Genomic DNA, 21,811 nt, shown 5'->3' on the forward strand with positions numbered 1-21,811 from the left:
TGTAGAGTCGAGTGCTTTATTGCTGATCCAACGTTGTCCGTAACTGGATAACCATAAAGACAGTTGATGGGTACTCCACAAAGCATGCTGAGGGACATGAGTGACCTAGATGGAATTTGCCCATCCTGCATAACAGGATAAATGTCTATGGGCCCAATATTGAACTGGACAAGGATGACACGGTCTATGCCTTGTGTTCAATATAGACATAAGGGCAAAAGGGTAATTATACACATAAGTATTATCACAGAAGGAATTGTCAGATCACATGATATTTTCGTGTCTTGGGTAGCAGTGATGTGTTGCTAGATACCGCTCACTGTTTATTATATTAAATGCGTGATTTAATATAATTGTCAACGTCACGAAAACCTACAGGGTCACACACAAAGGACGGATTGATGAGAGATAGAGTAACTAAGGAATACCGTAAGGTACGGTGCCCTTAAGTAAATTATAGAACATCGTAAGGTATGGTGTACTTGAGTAGAATACGAAATATGGTAAGGTACCACGGGCTTAAGTGATTTTGGGCATATTATAAGATATGGGCCAAAATACACTTAAGTGGGCTTTTAGCTTGAAGCCCACACAAGTGGTTCTATAAATAGAACCCTTGTGCAGAAGCAAAAAAATTTGCGGTTGCATTCTTTTCGTTTTCACTCTCTCTTTCTCTCTCACTCAAAGCCTTCATTCGTACCAGCTAGCACTGAGATTGAAGGAACCCGTTCGTGTGGACTGAGTAGAGACGTTGTCATCGTTCAACGTTCGTGATCGCTTCGTGGATTTGCATCAAAGGTTTTGATCATCACAAGAGATCTGCACCAAAGGTTTCAACCGTCACAAGAGGTAAATACTCTATCACTGATCATGACCATTCGTAAGGATCTCTAAAGGAGAAATTTTTAATTTCCGCTGCGTTTTGGACCGCAATTCTCCTTCAGTGGTATCAGAGCCACTTACGAAACCATGAATCGGATAGCTGTTTAATTTCTGTATTAATATGATTAAAAGACAGAATGAATCGATTAATTAAAAGGGCAATTAAATTTGGCATCATGAGTGTATAAGTTGGATGATTGATGCTGACTATGCTTCGGAATCCGACATTAGTATGGTGAAGCAGCGATACATCGATCGTCCATAGGTTACGCAATTGAGACCGATCAACTTATATATGATATAAGTAATCCTAATGCAAAGTACGGTATATGTGATATACTGTTTCTGTTTCATTCATTCGAACACTAAATGATTGTTTTCCTTTGAGCGATCAATGGTCATTTGCTTCGGAATCCGACATTAGTATGGTGAAGCAATGACCTGTTGATCAATCATACTGAATCAACAATCGAGGTGTGTTTGACGGTCTGAAATTGGCGCATTAGGGTTGGTAACGGCGCAAGGGTTGTGCCGTCAAGGAGTCAAAGAGTTGTGAATTTAGGGCTTTTGGAACACGTCTGTTGACTGTTTCAAAGTTTGTTATTTTGGCTGCGTGAAGCTCGTGTGACGAGCGTGTTGACTGTTTCAAAGTCTGTTATCTTGGCCGCGTGAAGCTCGTATGACGAGCGTAACAAGCGTAACAAGATGGATTCGTGACGAGCGTAACAAGATGCGTAACGGTCGTAACAAGATGCGTGACGGTCGTAACACGCTGCGTGACGCCCGTGACGGTCGTAACAAGGACGTGACGGTCGTAACACGCTGCGTGACGCCCGTGACGGTCGTAACAAGGACGTGACGGTCATCACATGCCTTGTGACGGTCGTCACACACACAGAGTGGGGTTTCTGTTTTGACTACGCAAGGGTTGTGTTGATGCAAAACAATGTCCATTTCAAATGACAATGTGTTTATTATTATTGCCTTGTGGTGATCAGTTATGGCCTTAGTTGTCCTTTATTTTGTTTTGGGTTTTAAATACGACTTGCGTGTCGTGCCTCTCCTTTTGATCTCTTAATGTAACTTCTTTTCTCATCTCAATCCCTCGTATGTAAAACGAGTTTCTTCTGGAATGTAATGTTATGAAGAAAGAGAAGAAGACAATGTTATGAATAAAGAGAAGATTTCAATATCAAAGGAGGACAACCTTGAAGATCAAAGGAGGACAACCTTGAAGATCTTGCTTGGAGAAGCTTAGATCGTTATTAGGTTAGCTTAGGTTCTCTCATTGGCTTGGGAGAACAATTGCGCTAGGGGCCATAACTGTTTCATTGTGTATGTATGTTGATGCATGTGAATGTATGTGAATGTATGTTGATGCATGTGAGAGACGATTTATATGATAAATAAGCCGGTGAGATCATAACAATTGCAATTCCCTCAAAATTAAATATTAAGTTTATGCTTTCCAAGTTTTAACACTCATCAAGACTAGTAATGGATAATGTAGGTTTCGCCTACGCGAGGTGCATGATCTATATATTAGTAAGGTGCGATGGGATAATTGTAATATCCAACTGTTAAAACAATGGGTCAAACTTAACTAAACAAATTATAATGAGATTATATATATGTTTAGAAGCAAGAGTTGGGAATGATCCATATGATGGATTGGAATAAGGAGTTATTCACCCAACTGAAACTTTTTGAGAGTTGTATGAGATACAATTGGAAGGAGTTCCTACCTAAATAACCTAGTTTTGTGTAATCCGCCTACGCGGACTTAGAACGAAGTGAAATATGGATCTCGACCCACTAGAAAATCAACCAACGGGGTTTTCCGAATCAAATGATGAGGGTCATTTGTTTTGAGTAAAATAGTGGGAGCATATTTGATTAAAGGCCTAATTAAATATGTCAATGATACTTATATTTTCTTAATCCTTATGTAGATAACCATGACAGCAAACACCTCTAACAACATCTTGAGATCAATCCTTGATAAGGAAAAATTGTCTGGGACAAATTTTCTGGATTGACACCGAAACCTGAGGATTGTCCTCAAACATAATAGAAAGCTGTATGTCTTGGAGACACCTGTTCCTGAAGAGGAACCTCTTAGTTCTGCACCTAAGGCAGAAAGATATGCTTATAAGAAGCATGTCGATGATGCCAATGAAACTGCTTGTCTCATGCTGGATGTCATGAACTCAGAGTTGCAAAAGCAACATGAGAACATGATAGAGTTCGATATGATCGAACACATGAAGATGCTCTATCAAGAGCAAGCAAGGCATGAGAGGTTTGAAGTTTCAAAAACCCTTTTTTTTTTAAGGCAAGTTAGCTGAGGGAGCCCCTATAAGTCCCCATGTGCTCAAGATGATTGGGTATATGGAAAAGCTTGAAAGGTTGAGTTTTCCCCTCGGAAAGGAACTTGCGACTGATTTGGTCTTGCAATCGTTGCCAGATAGTTTCAGTCAATTTGTCCTAAATTTCAATATGATTGATATGGACAAATCTCTTCCTGAACTGCTCGCCATGTTGAGAACTGCCGAGCAGAATCTGAAGACAAAAGGGAAGTCCATTCTGATGATCGGAAATGGAAAGAGACAGAACAAAAGGCCCACCAGGCAGGGTGATAAAGGGAAGGGCAAGGAAGTTGCCAAACCCAGACCCACTGTTACTGTTTTGAGGCCTAGTGGAGGCATAACAAAGGCAGGCACCTGCTTCCATTGCGGTAAGACCGGACACTGGAAGAGAAACTGCCCAAAGTACTTGGAAGATGACAAAATCTCCATTCACAGGAAAAGGTGAAAGAGCTAATGATCTTTTGGCCCTCATACATACTGATGTATGTGGACCACTGAACATTCCAGCCAGAGGAGGTTTTCAGTACTTCATTTATCGATGATTTCAGTAGATACGGTTGTGTGTATTTAATGAAACACAAATCAAAGTCCTTTGAAAAGTTCAAGGAATTCAAGAATGAAGTACAAAACCAACTAGGTAAGAATATTAAAACTCTTCGATCAGATCGAGGCGGTGAGTATTTAAGCCTAAAGTTTGATGACCATCTGAAAGAGTGTGGGATCCTATCCCAACTTACTCCTCCTGGAACACCCCAATGGAATGGTGTATCTGGGAGAAGAAATCGAACCCTGTTAGACATGGTCTGATCCATGATGAGTCACGCCGATCTTCCAAACTCCTTTTGGGGACATGCGCTATTGACAGCAACTTACACACTTAACCGTGTTCCATCCAAAAAGGTTGAGAAGACACCATATGAGATATGGAGTGGTAAGAAACCACATATGTCTTACATAAAGATTTGGGGTTGCGAGGTTTATGTGAAATGACAAGTTTCAACTAAGCTTGAGCCCAAATTTGACAAATGCTTATTTGTGGGGTATCCTAAAGAAACAAGAGGATATTATTTCTACAATCCTTCTGAGGGCAAAATGTTTGTCGCTCGAACCTGAGTTTTCCTAGAGAGGGATTTTATTTCCAAAGGAATCAGTGGGAGGAAAGTAGAACTTGAAGAAATTCAAGAATCACAAATTATCGATACACCTATGGAGGAATTAGAGCAGGAAACACAAGTGGTTGTGTAAGAGCAACCTGCTCAAGTAGAACAAGACCAACGTAGGTCAGGAAGGATACGTCACCTACCTGAGATATATGGATATCTGATCAAGGTGATGTATTACTCATGGATCAAGATGAGCTTGTGACCTACTCATGGAATCTTCGTTTTGATGAAACAGTAAAACAATATGGATTCATCAAGAACGAAGATGAGCCTTGTGTCTATAAGAAGGTTAGTGGGAGCATGATCGTATTCCTGGTATTATATATAGATGACATATTACTTATTGGAAACGATATCCCTACCCTGCGACAAGCAAAGTCTTGGGTGGGGAAATGCTTATCTATGAAGGACCTAGGTGAAGCAGCCTATATATTAGGAATCAGAATATATAGAGATAGATCATAAAATGCTTGGTCTAAGTCAGAGTACATAGACAAGGTGCTGAGACGCTTTAATATGAATGATTCCAATGGTTATGTGTTTTGCTGAAATGGTGGCACTGTGAGTTTGAAAATTTCAAAGCAAAATACAGTTGCTGATTCTACAACCGAGGCCGAGTATATTGCTGCCTCAAATGCAGAAAAGGGAGTTGTTTGGATCAAAAAGTTCATTAGTGAACTTGGCATAGTCCCTAGCATTGTGGATCCCATTGGTCTCTATTATGATGGTGCTATCGCACAAGCTAAGGAGCCTAGATCTCACCGACGATCCAAACACATACTTAGGCGTTATCATCTCATTCGAGAGATAATAGATAGAGGAGATGTCAAAATATGTAAAGTACCTACACTTGACAATATAGTTGACCCACTGACAAAGCCTCTTGCGCAGCAGAAGCATGATGGCCATACTAGATCAATGGGCATACGGGGTATGCCTGATTGGCTCTAGTGCTAGTGGGAGATTGTTGGTGTAAGCCCTAGAGGCCAATACATTTTGGTACTTGTATCGAATAATAAAAGGCATTCTCTTTATTATGGTTGATTAATAAAGTCCCTGGAATAGATAGTCCGTTTAATGTATTAAGTGTGACTTAATCATGAGAACACATTAAACATAAGGACATTATTCCTAAAGTATCCGTAGTCGAGCTTTAGTGTGAAGTGGGATAACATTAAAGCATTAAGACTATTATGTTTGTAGGCTGATGATCACATCTCATGGATCATGGATAAAGAGTTATCAAGTCTTAAACATAGGTATGAATATTAGGAGTAATATTTATACCGGATTGACCCGCTATGAGAATACTATATAGAAAGTTATGCAAGGTGTCATAAGTTATTCTCATGGTGATAATAGTGTATTCCACTCTTCGACCTGAAACCACTATGGATCCTAGATGTAGAGTCGAGTGCTTTATTGCTGATCCAACGTTGTCCGTAACTGGATAACCATAAAGACAGTTGATGGGTACTCCACAAAGCATGCTGAGGGACATGAGTGACCTAGATGGAATTTGCCCATCCTGCATAACAGGATAAATGTCTATGGGCCCAATATTGAACTGGACAAGGATGACACGGTCTATGCCTTGTGTTCAATATAGACATAAGGGCAAAAGGGTAATTATACACATAAGTATTATCACAGAAGGAATTGTCAGATCACATGACATTTTCGTGTCTTGGGTAGCAGTGATGTGTTGCTAGATACCGCTCACTGTTTATTATATTAAATGCGTGATTTAATATAATTGCCAACGTCACGAAAACCTACAGGGTCACACACAAAGGACGGATTGATGAGAGATAGAGTAACTAAGGAATACCGTAAGGTACGGTGCCCTTAAGTAAATTATAGAACATCGTAAGGTATGGTGTACTTGAGTAGAATACGAAATATGATAAGGTACCATGGGCTTAAGTGATTTTGGGCATATTATAAGATATGGGCCAAAATACACTTAAGTGGGCTTTTAGCTTGAAGCCCACACAAGTGGTTCTATAAATAGAACCCTTGTGCAGAAGCAAAAATTTGCGGTTGCATTCTTTTCATTTTCACTCTCTCTTTCTCTCTCACTCAAAGCCTTCATTCGTACCAGCTAGCACTGAGATTGAAGGAACCCGTTCGTGTGGACTGAGTAGAGACGTTGTCATCGTTCAACGTTCGTGATCGCTTCGTGGATTTGCATCAAAGGTTTTGATCATCACAAGAGATCTGCACCAAAGGTTTCAACCGTCACAAGAGGTAAATACTCTATCACTGATCATGACCATTCGTAAGGATCTCTAAAGGAGAAATTTTTAATTTCCGCTGCGTTTTGGACCGCAATTCTCCTTTACCTTGCTCCCATGTCATTGCAGCATGCGCTTATACTCGTCAAGACGCTTACACCCATTTATCTGATGTGTACAAGGCCAACACCATCATGAATGTATATAGTCAAAGCTTTTCAGTACTACCAATGGAGGATTACTGGCCTCCATATGAAGGAGATATTGTTTGGCACAATGAAGAGATGCGTAGAAAGTAGAAAGAAGAAAGGAAGGCCAAACAGCACACGTATAAGAACAGAGATGGATTCCACAGATAAAATGATAAGATTATGTAGTATCTGTCGTCAACCAGGACACAACAAAAACAACTGTCCCAATCAAGGAGCATCATCTAGATCTTAAGCTTATTGTAACATGATATCTAGATCTTAAGCTATTTGTAACATTGTATCTAGATCTTATGCTTTTTGTAACATTGTATTTCTGTAACAATCAATCATTATATATCATTAAGTTCTTGTTACAACGAGTTTCATAACCAACATCAGTATAAAACATCTGAAAACATAAATAATTCTAACTGATTACAACAATCAAATTAATATCGTCTCGACCGAACATCATTTTCCTAGCATCCTTATCAGTCTTCATTCGCACCCAACCAAAGATACTGTCAAGTCTCTCAATACTTCTGATTTTTTCCCCTTCTGGTATTTTCCCGTCTAACCATCGAACCAGCTCCCTCTTCAGTTGATCTAACGTGGTGATGTTCCAAAACAGCATCAGCAATTGAGGTTTGTCTCTCGCATAAATCACCTTACCGTATCGGCGACGAACACCAAACATGATAGCCAAATGATTATATGAATTGTGGAACAATAGGTCACACTACGCATCTATTTATAAGACAAAAAAGGCATTTTATGAGGGACTCGGCAATTGAGTTGGCGCCTCCTTTTAAAACATACACATAGGCGTCAATTGGATTGGCTAGGGCACCTACCCTAGGCTAGGGCACCTGCCCTAGCCAATCCAATTGGCGCCTCCATTCAAGTTTTAACAACAGTCGCCATATGAACAACTTTCATGTTCATCAAAAATCCATTTGAAACTTGGAAGCTCATCATTAATTTCAAAACATTATAGGTCATTTTGACAGAAACCCTAATTTTGGGTCAAGTTCGCAGGGATCTAACTCACTCATTTTTAATTATTTTGAGGTGGGACCAAGTGAATTGGAAAATTTAAGATGTCTAGTTCAAATGTTATGTTGGACAAAAATTCATATTCCTAAAAGAAACACATGCAATAATACAAAACATTATCGGTCTGATAACAGTTGAAAAACTCAGAAGTCCAACTTCAACTGCCCATAACTTTCTCAAAAAAAATCCAAATGTTGCAAAACTTATATCCAAATTCATTGTCTTGAAAAGATCTACAACTTTCATGTTGGAAGTTTTTTCATTTGAGGCTTTTTTAAGGGAGGCGCCAATTGGATTGGCGCCCCCTCTTAAAAATTACACATAGGCGCCAATTGGATTGGCTAGGGCAGGTGCCCTAGCCAATCCAATTGGCGCCTCCTTGCAATTTTTAAGAGGGGGCGCCAATCCAATTGGCGCCTCCCTCTAAAAGTGGGGTATATTGGGAATTTTTTTGAAAACTGGATTATTTTGGGAATTTCTTCGAAAATGTGGATTAATTAGGTAAAAAATCCATAAATTGCTGCTCCCGTACTTTTTTGAAATTTTATTTATTTATTTATAAATATAAATTTTCAACGACCAGACTTGATAAAAAAAACTTTTTTAATACAACAATATCTTTAAAAAGTTATTTTCTGACAAAAAAAAAATGATAAGATATACTTGAATTGCATAGTACTATAGTATTTTATTCTGGCAATTATTACAGTAACGTCTTTTATTCATTCTATAAACTCCTTTCATCTCTCAAACATTTCAAAAATTTGAATCTTTAGTCAAAAAAATGGAAGCAAGAGACAAACCAAAAACTCTAGAGCTAACAGTTTTATCAGCCCAAGATATCCACGTGAACGGAGAGCCAGTAACAACGAACATCTTCGTCGTAGTTCGCGCCGAATCAACCACCACCCACACAACGCCGTTGAGCACCGGCGAAGGTAACGTCCTTTCATGGAACGAGAAGTTCACGGTGGAACTCTCGACCTACGCAAGGTCCATCTCGTTCGAGGTAAAGTACCAAACGACAACAGGTGTGAGAGACGTCGGTGTCGCAAGAATAGCGGTTTCGGATTTCCTCGGAGGTTCGGTTCCGGAAACCAGTTTGCAGGTTTTGAGTTATACTTTGAGAGATTGGAATGGCCTTTGTAACGGAGTTATTAATTTCTCCGTTAGGGTTGTTTAGGAAGAAGAAACTGAGGAGCACGTTGTTGTTGCACATGGTGTTGTTGTTACTGGTATTCCAAACTACACTGACATTGACAGTGTTTGAATTTGTTTGATGCTTGGTTTGCTGTTTGATGTTACTTGTCTTGTTTTTCTTTTCTGTGTTTGTTATTCTCTGTTCCAGACGGTACCACGTACTAGTACTCTGTTTTTTCTTTTTTTTTTATATGCGAACCTACTTTATTTTAGTCTTTTTATTTACATGTTTTATGAATTACTCCCTTTGTAGTCCTATAATAAATAATTTCAATTGATAATTTTACAGAAATTAAAAGAAAAAAATAAATGAGAGAATGATATTTTTTAAAATATTCTTATTTCGAATAGCTTATTTATTTTGGGAAACTTAAATTCACTATATATTTAATGATTTCTTATGTGCCGAGATCAAGTAGCATATGATTCTTTTCCATTTTGTTTTTCTTTTAAAAAAAGTCTAGGTGACTTGGACACCAAGAGTTTAGTAGGTTTAGGACAAGATTTAAAGATTGCTTATGAGTTATTTACATATCACTTACTAAAGAAATTCGCATGGAAGTTGAACTCACGGCCATAGTTTTAAAAACTGGATTGGATCGGTTGGTCGGACCGATTAAATTGAGAATCGGAGTGGTAATCGATTTGACTTAATTGTTGGATCGGATATGTAATTGAATCAATGAGAACCGGTAAAAATCGGTAAAAACCAGAAACCAATGGTTTAAGTGTTTTTTTTTAAAATTAAAACGACATTGTTTTTCATTATTTAAAAAGAAAGAGAAAGTTGATATTCTTTCCTATTGACGATATTGTTAAATATAGAGGCTATTGTGGTATTATAGTAATGATAGGTTGCCGAATTTGAACATATTTTCTTTTCTTTTCTATGGGATTGATATCATTGATTTTCATTAGATGGGCGGAAAGTGTTGCATAAAGTAAATGATAATGCATATTGATAAACAACAAACATAATTTCATATTTGAGATTGATACTTTGATTAAAATTTTAAATCAATTATTTGACTCAAATTTATAATTGACTCTAATTTGAATTTAAATTATGAACTTGTGAAATTTTGATATTTGTTAAAGTGATAGGTTTATTGAGCTGAATTTTTTGGTTTTATCCGATTTAGTCACACAGTTTGACCAATAATCCAGTGGTTCGACCAATGAACCGGTAATTTAATATCCTCATCGGTTCGATGACTGGTTCGATTTTTAATATATTATTCGCGACCTCTCAATATGTGAGTCATTTCCTTAGCAACTGAGCCAATCTAGGTTATCTATTTTCTAATTATAATTTTTTTATAAACCTCTATTTGCCCTTTATTTTATTACATATATTATATTTGTTGTTAAAAAAATCTTAATTTCAATTATGTTTTAGGGATCAATTTTGTCGGTGTATATGTGGTTAAATAGACAAATTTATTAAATATTTTATGTTTTAAAACAATTTTGTTAACCATCATCCTTAATTTCTCAATCTAACACTTTTACGTTATAAAATTAACTCTAAAACATCAAAATACAGAAAAAATTTGAAACTTAAAAATAATTGATTTTTAAAATGAAAAATATTAAAACTTCATTTTTTTTAAAATACAAATCTAAAATTGTATCTGTACTAGTTAAAAAATGCAGGTGTGCGTATCCCTTCTGCAAGAGCAAGAGAACTCATAAGTCTTAGTATGTATATTACGTTGTATGATTGTTAGAGTTCGTTCACGGTTGCGAGAAGTCCTGTAAAACGGTGTTTTATAATGGTTTTAAGAGTCTTGCTCACGTGAGGCGAGAGATTCTATGGATAGACGATATGCTTAGGTATATGCTGATGTGGGGGTGTGATCAGTGTGTTATAATCAAATGCTATACTTTTTATGAAGGCATGCTTCTCAAGTGTTTTGATGATAACAAGATTCTACAAAGCAAGAATGGATTGACAAAAAGAAATGACTCAAAGACTTCTCAAGCAAAGAAAGTTTCATATTATGTCAAGTCTTGAAGAAATACTTATGGAATGATCATGAATGATAAGGTATATAGCATTCAACCTTTCTAATGAGTATACAAGTGTTCAAGTCCTCATACATTCATATCATATTTGTTTAAAACATTTGGATGTATCTTGCCAAAAAAATTCTCTTTGAAAAATAACTATTTTTGCATTCTGCAGGGTTGTTAATCGGTTAACAACATTGTGCTAATCGATTAACAGGAGAATTTTTTTAAATCTTTTGCACGTTACAAGGGTGTAATCGATTAACCACTTTTGGTTAACCGTTTACCATTGTACTAGTGTCTGAAAAAATTGCATATTTTCATTCCTTTAGTTTTCAAAACTAGTTCTTGAAGCATGACATCCTTTCATGATTTGTACTCATTTGCAGAGGTGCATTAGGGCTATATAAACACCATTTCTTCAGATTTTAATCTCATCTCCTTTTGCAAATTTTCAAACATTCACATATTCTCTTCATCTTTCAAAAATTCTATAAGTGTTTAAAACCAGAATTTTAAGAGTGAAACTTTCTGCACTTAACCTTCATAGAAAAGAATTCTAAGTTTCATTTCATTCATACTGAACACTTGTATATCATTAAGAGATTTGTTTGTTATAAGGAGAAGATCAATCCATAGATTGATACTTATACAATTCCATTTCACATACTTATAAAAAATTCAGATTACTTTGTGTATCCTTATTGTTCAGGATTGTTGGAAACAAGAGGTTCATTAAAGGGATGATTGTTCTCTTTTTGAACTTAGTGAAAAATCCAAGAGGATTGTTCTTGGTGTGATTGTTAGTGTCTGTATAGGAAGAGTAGGAAGAGTCTTGTATAAATCCTAACAATAGTAAAATCTCTTTCATGTTGAAATGGGACTGAAGTACTCTCGGACTGTGAGGGGAACCAGAATATCTCTTAGTATTCTTTATCTTTCCGCATTTACCGTTTTCATCACATAGTAATCATATAGGAAAGATTATTAAAACAAGTCAAAAACCAGAAAAAAAATCATAATACCTAATTTTCATAGTTGGTAACCCTAAATGGTAACAACTACTGCCTTTTAATCAATATCAGGAGAGGAGTGGTTATTAACCACCTAACCTTTTGAAAATAGTGACGACTTCTTCTCTTGACTACGATTTTACACGGCAAGAAAATTAAAATAAATTAGATATAAGAGAACTAAATCATATCAATAAGATATGTTAATAATTACACTCTTTTAGTCTTAATTTTTTTTAATTTAATGGTTCTTTATTTACCACTTAGTAACTCCCATGTTCTCACTAAAACTAGTCTCCTTTCACTTTTGATAATACATAAAAACGTGATTTATTTTAATATTTCTTAAAAAAACATGAAAATTCTTAAATACTTATAATTCTTAAATAGAAAAAATCACACTTATTATTAAAAAAATAACAAAAATCATATTTTTTTGAGAAATAGAAAAAATCACTTTTTTTTTGTGTATAAAAGAGTCTCGTTTTTGTTTATTACCAAAAGTGGGATAGAATATATTTAGTGAGAATAATATGAGTCACTAAGTGGTCATTTAATAACCCTTAAATTAAGATGAAATCAATGATAAAAAGTTAGTGTTACTTTATCATGATTTAATTATATAAAAATAAATTATTGTCCTTTTTTATCATGGTTTAACTATCACATTTTTTGAGACATTTTGAGTCCTATACGATGGTATGTTTTATGCATTCTTAAAAGTTTGAATTCATTCTTCCGTTAATATCTCTTACGCATTCTTAAAAATTTGAATCCAGAGTAATTATGAAAAGATATTTGATTGAGTATGAGTTCGAATTTAAAATATTTCTCTTTTTCATCTATCTTTAAGAAGTAAAATTCTAACCACCAAATTATTAAAAAGAATTAATTCCTCTTAATCATTTAAAAAACTGAAACTTTGAAACAGTTAAAAAGATGGAACCTATATGTGTGATTTACTCAAAGAGTCGAATACTTTGCTATAGACACATGTGATGTGATGTATTTTTGTTCATTGTTAAATGCTTTAAAAGATATTTCAAGTTATTTTTAAAATTTATAAATAAACTTATATAATAGAATTAAATATTACATATATTTTTTTTTATAAATATTATTAATTTATAAGTATAAACTATAAACGGATAATTCACATCAATTTAATCCAATTAATAAATAACTATTGAGCTACCTTACAAACTTTAATAGATAGTATATTTTAATATAAATATAAATATTTTAATATTTATATGTTTACATCATAATTTTATTATTTATTTCCATATAAATATATATTAATATTATCATTATTTAAAGCAATTTATACCCCTACCTTGCGCATCATAATTTTATTATTTATTTCCATGGGCGTGGAACATGCATAGAATGTGAAATGGGAAAAGCGAAAAAGTAATTAATGTTAGACATGTATTTTGTTAAATATAGTTTTTATTTTTAAAATACTATGACACGATAGATTTAAAGATTTTGATTGATTGTATGTTTAACTTTGTTTTATATTGTTTGTGCATTACTTCTAAACTCATAAAAAAAACTTAAAAATTTGTCATAATTCACTTTTTGGTACATCACTGCTGACTTTTAAAATAGGTGAGGGAGTATGTTCTTATTTTTATCAATCTTTTTGAGCACGTTTTATTTTACTGAGTTTTTTTTTTGAGACAAGTAAATATATTCATTTTAAAAATATCTTTATTTATATCATACTAATAGAATATAGTTTCTTGGTAAAAAAAACTCTAACATCATATAAATATTCTTTGACTCTCACATTAACTTTTAAAAACAATTTATTTAACTTTTATATAGTGAAGTTTAATTTATTTTAAGAGCACTGAATGTTGGAAAACATTGCAATGAACAATGTTGAACTTCAAAACATTGTTCATTTCTTAACCTAATATGTCGTTTCGTCATTTTAATGATGAAGGAGTCAATAGTATCATGAAAGTTCTTGGAATTTTCGGGAGAAACTGAAGGCATGAAAAAGAAAGTTCAGGAGGAGAAGAAGGTTATCTCTACCAACCACCAAAATCTTTTGTTGAAGTGGTGAATAATGTTTGTGATATTCCGATTAGTCAGCTACCAAAGTCATGTGTCAAAGGGGATCATTTGTCTCTTGTTATTACCGAGGTGGAATATCTGTTGGGCGTGGAAGCTTGCAAGCATTGTGAAGACATGGCTTCTCGAGTATTTTGATGAAGACAACGATGCACGTACAGGGTCAATCATCAAAGAATGGATCAAGACTTCAATAGAGCAAATTCACACAAAGTTTCAATCATACATAGCTCAAAGTCGCTCGAGAAATTGATCACAAAGGTATTGGATTTTAATCTTAGTTAATGTTTATATATAAAGTGTTCAATTGACTGTTGCATGCATAATATGATATGGACACTTAGAATTTATTTCAAAATAGTTACAACTTTTAAAAGTTCTCAATTTTTCTTTTTTAATAGTGGTAACCGGTTAACACTTTTGAGGTAATCGGTTAACCCGAAACAAAATTCAATTTATGGGCAGATTTTGTTAACATGTAACCGGTTAACACTTTCTTGGTAACCGGTTACACAGTTTAAAATTTGAATTTTTCTTAACGTTACAATTAATGTAACCGGTTAACACAGTTTGGGTAACCGGTTACTACTGGGAATTTTTGTAGAAAAATTGCAACTTTTCATATTTTCAATTCATGCTTCTTCTCTGTGAACCATGGCATCCATTGGTTGTTTGCACTTGTTTAAAGAGGTTCATAGAAGGATATTTAAACTAAAAATTTTCAGATTGCAAATCACCTCCTTAAAAAATTAATTTTCACAATCTTCCTTTGTTTACTATTTTCAAAGATAAGTGTCCAAAATTCATATGCATCATTTGAACACTTCTATAGACATTGTGAGATTGATTATTCCAAAAGGAGAAGATCAATCATTTGATTGATGTGCAGATATTTCCAGATTATTCAAACTTCCATTTAAATTATACCCTTATTGTTCTTCACATCTTAATTTCTCCAGCATTAGTGGAATTAAGATAGTGAGTGTTTTATCCTTACTTGTTTGATAGTAAGAGGTGCATAGGAGAGGATTGTTCTCTTATCACTAAGAAGGCTTCCTTGTTTGTTTAGAAACAAGAGAGTCACTTTGAGAGGTTTGTTCTCATAAGTGGACTTTGTTGAAAATCCAAGAGTTTGTTCTTGGTGGTCTTTGTTGGTCATTGTACAAGTCCAAACAAATAGTGAAAATCTCTTTCTTGTTGAAAGGGGACTGGATGTACCTTCGGATTGTGAAGGGAACCAGGATAAATCTCCGTGTCATTATTTTTCTGCACTTTACTACTTTCCTAAACACCACTATACACCAGAAAAATAATCCTTACAACAAGAAAATTTCAAGGTTTCTAATTCACCCCCCCTCTTAGACTGATTTCAGACTTACAAGCATAACCTTCACGGTAGAGTTATCTGGCCAAAGGGTTCCTCGCCGTTGACGGTTCAAAATCTCAAAACAAAACTCTTGAGTCTATGGAAATCATTGGCAAATGGGGCATCACATCCCTAGGCAAATTGTACTTTGAATTTTTTGTTTTCTACTCTTGAAGATGTTAGGCGTGTTAGGTATATCACCTTATGGAATCTTAGCCCAGGTTTTCTTAAGTTGTTCCCGTGGACTAAGGATTTCAACCCAGCTTTGTTGAAACAATCCTTTGCATAATTGTGGATTCGTGTCCATGGTTTGTTGCAGGAATATTGGCGACCTAAAATAGTCTCTGCGATAGCAAGTAGTGTTGGAATCCCTTTGTGCACTAACTCAACATCTAATAAGTGTAGTTTTGAAAGACCGTTTGGACACTTTGTTAGGGTCTTAGTAGATCTAGATTTGAATTCTGATATTAGATATAAAGTTTTAATGGATAGAACATGATATGCTTTCTTTGTCGATCTTGAGTATGAAAATCTCCCAGAGTTTTGTAACCATTGCAACATTATAGGTCATTCTATGGAAAAATGCAAACGTAGAGGGGATGATAATGAAATTGGGAATCAGAAAAAGAGAGGAGAAGAGGATTTGTTGGAGGGAGATAATGAAAAGCAGAAGAAAGCAAAGAAACAAATTTATGTCCAAGTGACTCAAGGGTCGAAGCCAGCAGATAACATAACCAAAGAAAAGGATCACATAATAGATTTGGAGGCTCATCCTTCGAGTGCACCCACTGCAGTTGTGAATGAAGTTGATAAAGGTAAAAGTGTTTTAATTGGTAATGAGAATCCATTGTATTTTTGTGTCCCTAGTGTTAACATGGATGAAGATAATGAAGTGGATGAAGCAGAAGATGTAAGAGAAGACAATGAAAAACCCCCGACTTTGGCTAGTGAGGCGGAGGACACAATTGAAAATTTTGATTTCATAGATATCACACAAAGGAATTCTGGTGAAGAAGCCATTTTAATAGGATTTGTAGTTCCTTAATTCCTCCTGGGATAATATGGTGCATCGGGAGTTAGAAAAACAAGGCATTTGTGATAGTGTGCAAAGCTATATGGGAGTCGACTCTGATGGCTTCATGAAATTGAAGTCAAAGTCCAAGAAGAAAGCTCATAAAAAAATTGCAGCTAGAGGTCATTATAAGACAAGGTTAAGGCTTGGTAGTGCAAATAATTCCCCAAGAATTGTTTATTTTGGAATGCGATAGGATTAGCCAACTTTCTTACAAAATTGACTCTTAAAAGGTTAGTGATGAGTTCCAAACCTCAATTTGTTTTCATAGCTGAATCATGGATGGGTAAGGATCTTTTCCCTCACTCCTTGCTCAGTAGATTAAATCTTAAAAAATTTGTTGTTAATAGTAAGGAAGGTTTGCTCCCCAATCTCCGGTGTCGTTGTGATATAAACCTCACACCCGAGGTGATACAAATTGATGATCAACAAGTCTCTTTTACTATTTTGGTCAATGGCTATTCTATTGGTATATCGGTTGTTTATGCTTTAACTAGTTACATTACTAGAAGAAATTTGTGGAATTCTCTCCAAAATATCCTTCAAACTTATAAAATTTCATGGTGCTTCATGGTTGATTTCAACATAATTCTTGGTGCGCATGAGTATGATGATCCCTTTGGCCCAGCCAGGGGTCCGATGGATGAGTTTTCTTTCTGGTCAGATCAGAATCATTTAATTCATATGCCTACTGTTGGTGCCAAATTTACATGGTCCAATGGTAGAAATGGGTCTCACCATACTAGGAAAAGGTTGGACAAGGTCATATGCAACCAGGCTTGGATTAATTCCTTTGTCCAACATTCTTGCTCCAGTCTAATAAAGTCTCGTTCAAATCACTTCCCCATTTTGCTGCATTTTATTTTTCATGATTTCAAGTTCAAGTATCAATTCAGGTTTTTGCAAATGTGGACCACTCATCAAGATTGCATTAAGGTGGTGGAATCTTCTTGGAAGACCAATTTTGTTGGATGTCATATGTTTGTTTTGGCCTCTAAGTTGAGAGTTCTGAAGGATAACCTTAGAGTGTGAAATAAGAACTGCTTTGGTAATGTGAATAACAAGGTAAAAATGGCTGAGCAGGAGCTTGCTAACATTCAGGAGAGAAATGATTCAGAAAGTCATCTTGACACTTTGGCTCAGTAGGAGAAAATGGCTCAAACTAGGTTAGAGCAGGCTCTAAATATTTAGGAATTATTTTAGAAGGATAAGTCTAGAGTTATTTGGAACTTGAATGGGGACGAGAATACCAAATATTTCCAGAGGATAACAAAAATAAAAAATGCCTCTAATCACATTCGCACGATGAATGTTGATGGTGTCTTCATCAACAATCATGACAAAATTTCTGATCATGTGGTCTCACACTTTGAGAATTTATTTGACAAATATATTGTTTTGCAGGATAATTCGCTTGTAGAGGAAGTTATTCCTTGTTTGGTGTCTGACCAAATCAACTTGTTGTTAACTTCTCTGCCATCCGATGAATAAATTCGTAGTGATATTTTTAATCTCAAGAGGGATAGTGTTGCTGGCCTAGATGGTTTCGGTCCCATTTTTTATCATACTTATTGGAGCATAATTAAATATGATGTTATTAAGGAAACTCTTCAGTTTTTTAAGGATGGATGGTTAGCTCCTACTTACATATTCAACACCTTGGTGCTGATTCCAAAATTTAAAGAAGCTGGCAGCATAGACTAATACAAGCCAATCACCCTTGCTAATTTCAAATTTAAGATCATCTCTAAGGTTTTAGCTGATGGGTTAGCTAAAGTTATTCCTCAAATAATCTCAAAGGAGAAAAAGCGGTTCCTTAATGGTAGAAGCATCAAGGACTGTATCTGTCTCACTTCAGAGGTGGCCAATGTGATCCATAAAAAGTCTCTTGGTGGTAATGTTATGCTCAAGGTAGACATAGCTAAGGATTTTGATACCCTATAATGGAAATTTATTTTAAAAGTCCTTAAGAAGTTCGGGTTCAACGAGAAGTTTTGTCCTTGGATTAGTTTGGTGTTGGAATCAACTAAGGTTTCTGTTTCAATTAATAGGGATTTTAGGGGATTCTTCAGTTGCAATAGGGGGTCAAACAGGGAGATCCACTGTCTCCACTCCTTTTCTTCTTGGCTGAGGATGTTCTTAGCAGAGGCATCTATCATTTGGTAGCAAATAATAGTTTGAAAAGTATTAAAGCTTGTAGGAATGTGTTATTTCCATCTCATACTTTGTACGTTGATGACATTATGCTTTTTACTAAGGGATGTTCTTCTTTGTTGGAAGCCATTGCTGAGTTATTTGAAAGATACATTGTGTGTTCTGGACAAGTATGAAATCCTACAAAGTCCATTTTGTTTGCAGACTCAATGACTACTGTTAGGCATGGTTTTATGGATAGAAAAATTGGTTTCAAGATGGAGTTTCTACCTTTTATCTATCTTGAGGTCCATATCTTCAAGGGAAGGCCCAATGTTTCTTATTTTCAACTGGTTATAGATAAAATTAGGATTAAGTTGGCTGCTTGGAAGGCAAGTTTGTTTTCAATAGCTGGTAGAGTCCAATTAGTCAATCCAGTTATTCACAGCATGTTGCTCTACTCCTTCATAATTTACTCATTGCATGTGAGTTTAATTACTCATATTGAAATATGGTGTCATAATTTCATCTGGAGTGAGGATATTCAACAGAGGAAGTTGGCCACAGTGGCTTGGAAGTCTTGCTGTCAGGATTTTAAGGATGGGGGGGTTTGACATTAGATCTCTTTAGGCAACAAATGAAGTTAACAATTTGGTGCAATGTTGGAGTATCATGAATGCGATAGATCCTTGGACCACTATTATTAAAGCAAGAATTTTCAGGAAGGGCCAGATCCAAAAGTCTCACGTGTTCTCCTCTATATGGACGAGTTGTAAGGAGACTTATACAAATCTTATGGAACATTCTATGTGGACAACTTCTAATGGGGACCGAATCAACTTGTGGCGAGATAACTGGTGTGGGATGATTATTGTTTCTCTTCTCCATGTTCCATTTGATAGGATGTTTTCGATAAAGGAAGTAATTAGTTCTATATTGCACGGTGTCGCTATGCAAAAAAATGACACAGAGTCGCCACCGAACTTTATTTATTCCAAAGGAAAGTAAAAATATCGATAAAACCCCAAAGGTGAAGAAAATGGTCTAGCAAGAAAACTCGGGTTCGGAAGTCGGTTATGCAATGGGAAGGTATTGACACCCCTCACATCTGTCTTACTCGACGAGAACCATCTAGGTTATATACACTTGAATGGGTTTCGTTATCTAAGGGTTTACTTGCTAAAAGGGAAAAATGGTGTTTTTTTATTAATGTGCTCACCAAGGATTTGGGTCCTCATGCCTACGTATCCTCACACTGAAATGAGGAATCAGAGATCTATAATTTGAAGTAGAAAATGATTGTTTGTTGGTTGATTTTACCTTGAAAAGGGGTATTCGGGAGTGATGCCCTAAGGCGCAAAAAAGAGTTAGATGAGTTGATGTTGTTTTTAGGGTTTTGAAAAGAGATTATTTTTTTATTAAAATTGCACTAAAGACTATGGGTAGAGGTGAATATTTCAAACAACCAAGCCAAACGTCTTTTATCTAAAATATTCAGAATGAGGATAAGAAAGCTTCATTCTCACTCCTTCTCCACCACTTAAGGCTCGTGGAGCGCAATCCTAATCATATTTTATTATGTTTTAAATGTTTATTGAGAAAATTCCGCTTGACGTTGGATCAAGGGTTTGTTTATTTTTTAAGAGAATATGGTGACTATCCTAGCTCCTAAGGTTGGCTAACAAGAAAGAACATACAAATGGAAGCAAGAAACAAAAATATACCAAAATGGAGAGAGGGATACAAGGAAATTACAAGGGAGATAATGCAAGAAATAAAAGGTCTCATTGTAAGGTAATCCAAGAGAAAGCCTTATGTGTGCAAAGTGGCCTAAGCTAAACAAGTGGATAATGGAATCAATACATGTCTCCCTAGGGTAGTGCCATGAATTCCATTCTTACAATAAAAGATTACAATTCCATGATGGAACTCCAAGTCAAGCATGGGTTATCTATCAATGATCATCTATCAACATATTGAATTAGGGAAGATTGAATCAACAAAGGGGCCATCTATCAATGATTTGAAATGTTGAATATCTCATCAACCATGCACTTGCTCAAGCTCACAAAAAAAATGAAGAACAAAATTGAATTAAAATGAATTAGAAGTTAGAAGTTAGATGAAGTTAAACAAGGTATAAGAGAATCAACATCAAATTAAAGTGAACTATACAAGGATTAAATTGCAGTATGGAAAAGAAAAATGGACTTGAATTAAGCAAGGCAAAATGAAAATGAATTAATTTGCAATATTAATATTAACTATTAAATTTCAAATTAAAAATAAAAATCAATATGTAAACTAAAATCACCCTTAATTTGCAAAGTACTATGGCAATTAAATTGCAAAATTAAAGTGTAAAAATGCTAGAATTAAAATATACATTTTAATGAAAATTAATTTGCAAAAATAATTATGGACATTAAATTGCAAATTAAATCAATTAGAATGTAAGTGAAAATCAATTAAAATTGAAAAAATAATATTAATTATTATTTTGCAAAATTAATATGGATGAAGAATAAAATTAAGATTTAAAATCAAGGTAAAAAATATAAAAATAAAAAGGAAGAATAAAATAAAAATTAAAAAAGAAATGAAAACAAAGGAATAAAAATTAAATAATAAAAAAACAATAGAAACATGGGGGTGCAGGATCAAAAAGCAGGTCTAGAAAGTAAAAACACAAGGCTCACTATGCCGAGGCCCACACTTCCAAAGGGAAACTCTGGCTGGTCCACGCATGGTCCATCAACTAATCAGATCCCTTGGATCTAATCTGATGGTCCACATGCATCAAGGCCTTGACTTCTCAAGACCATTGGATATAATTACTTTAATCCAGATGTGAGGTCCAGATCATAGGAGACCACGCGCTGAGTCAACGTGACATACTGAGCCAAGACAGTCAAACAATTTAAGTCATCCAATAAAACGCAACCAAGTGGAAATTGATGATTTGTTCAATTAAAAAAAACAAAAAAATGGAGGGAGATCATCATCTTCAACCTCGTGACCTCCAAACATG

General features: G+C 35.1%; 1 protein-coding gene across 1 annotated transcript; it reads left to right on the forward strand.

Annotated features, from left to right (window-relative positions):
• Positions 1–8,682: 8,682 nt before the first annotated feature.
• On the forward strand, positions 8,683–9,168 carry LOC127137839 (BON1-associated protein 2). Its single transcript, XM_051064261.1, has 2 exons — positions 8,683–9,006; positions 9,082–9,168. Exons 1-2 carry the CDS (start codon positions 8,683–8,685, stop codon positions 9,166–9,168), a joined length of 411 nt encoding a protein of 136 aa, XP_050920218.1.
• The last annotated feature ends 12,643 nt before the right edge of the window (positions 9,169–21,811 follow it).

This window comes from Lathyrus oleraceus, chromosome 4 (genome assembly GCF_024323335.1).
Source record: "Lathyrus oleraceus cultivar Zhongwan6 chromosome 4, CAAS_Psat_ZW6_1.0, whole genome shotgun sequence".
Taxonomy (NCBI): Eukaryota; Viridiplantae; Streptophyta; class Magnoliopsida; order Fabales; family Fabaceae; genus Lathyrus; species Lathyrus oleraceus.

Excerpts from the sequence above, each read along its gene's own strand:
- LOC127137839 (XM_051064261.1), top strand. The coding sequence starts at position 8,683 with ATGGAAGCAAGAGACAAACCAAAAACTCTAGAGCTAACAGTTTTATCA. Across the intron at positions 9,007-9,081 it reads TTCCGGAAACCAGTTTGCAG|GAAGAAGAAACTGAGGAGCA; the intron begins GTTTTGAGTTAT and ends AGGGTTGTTTAG.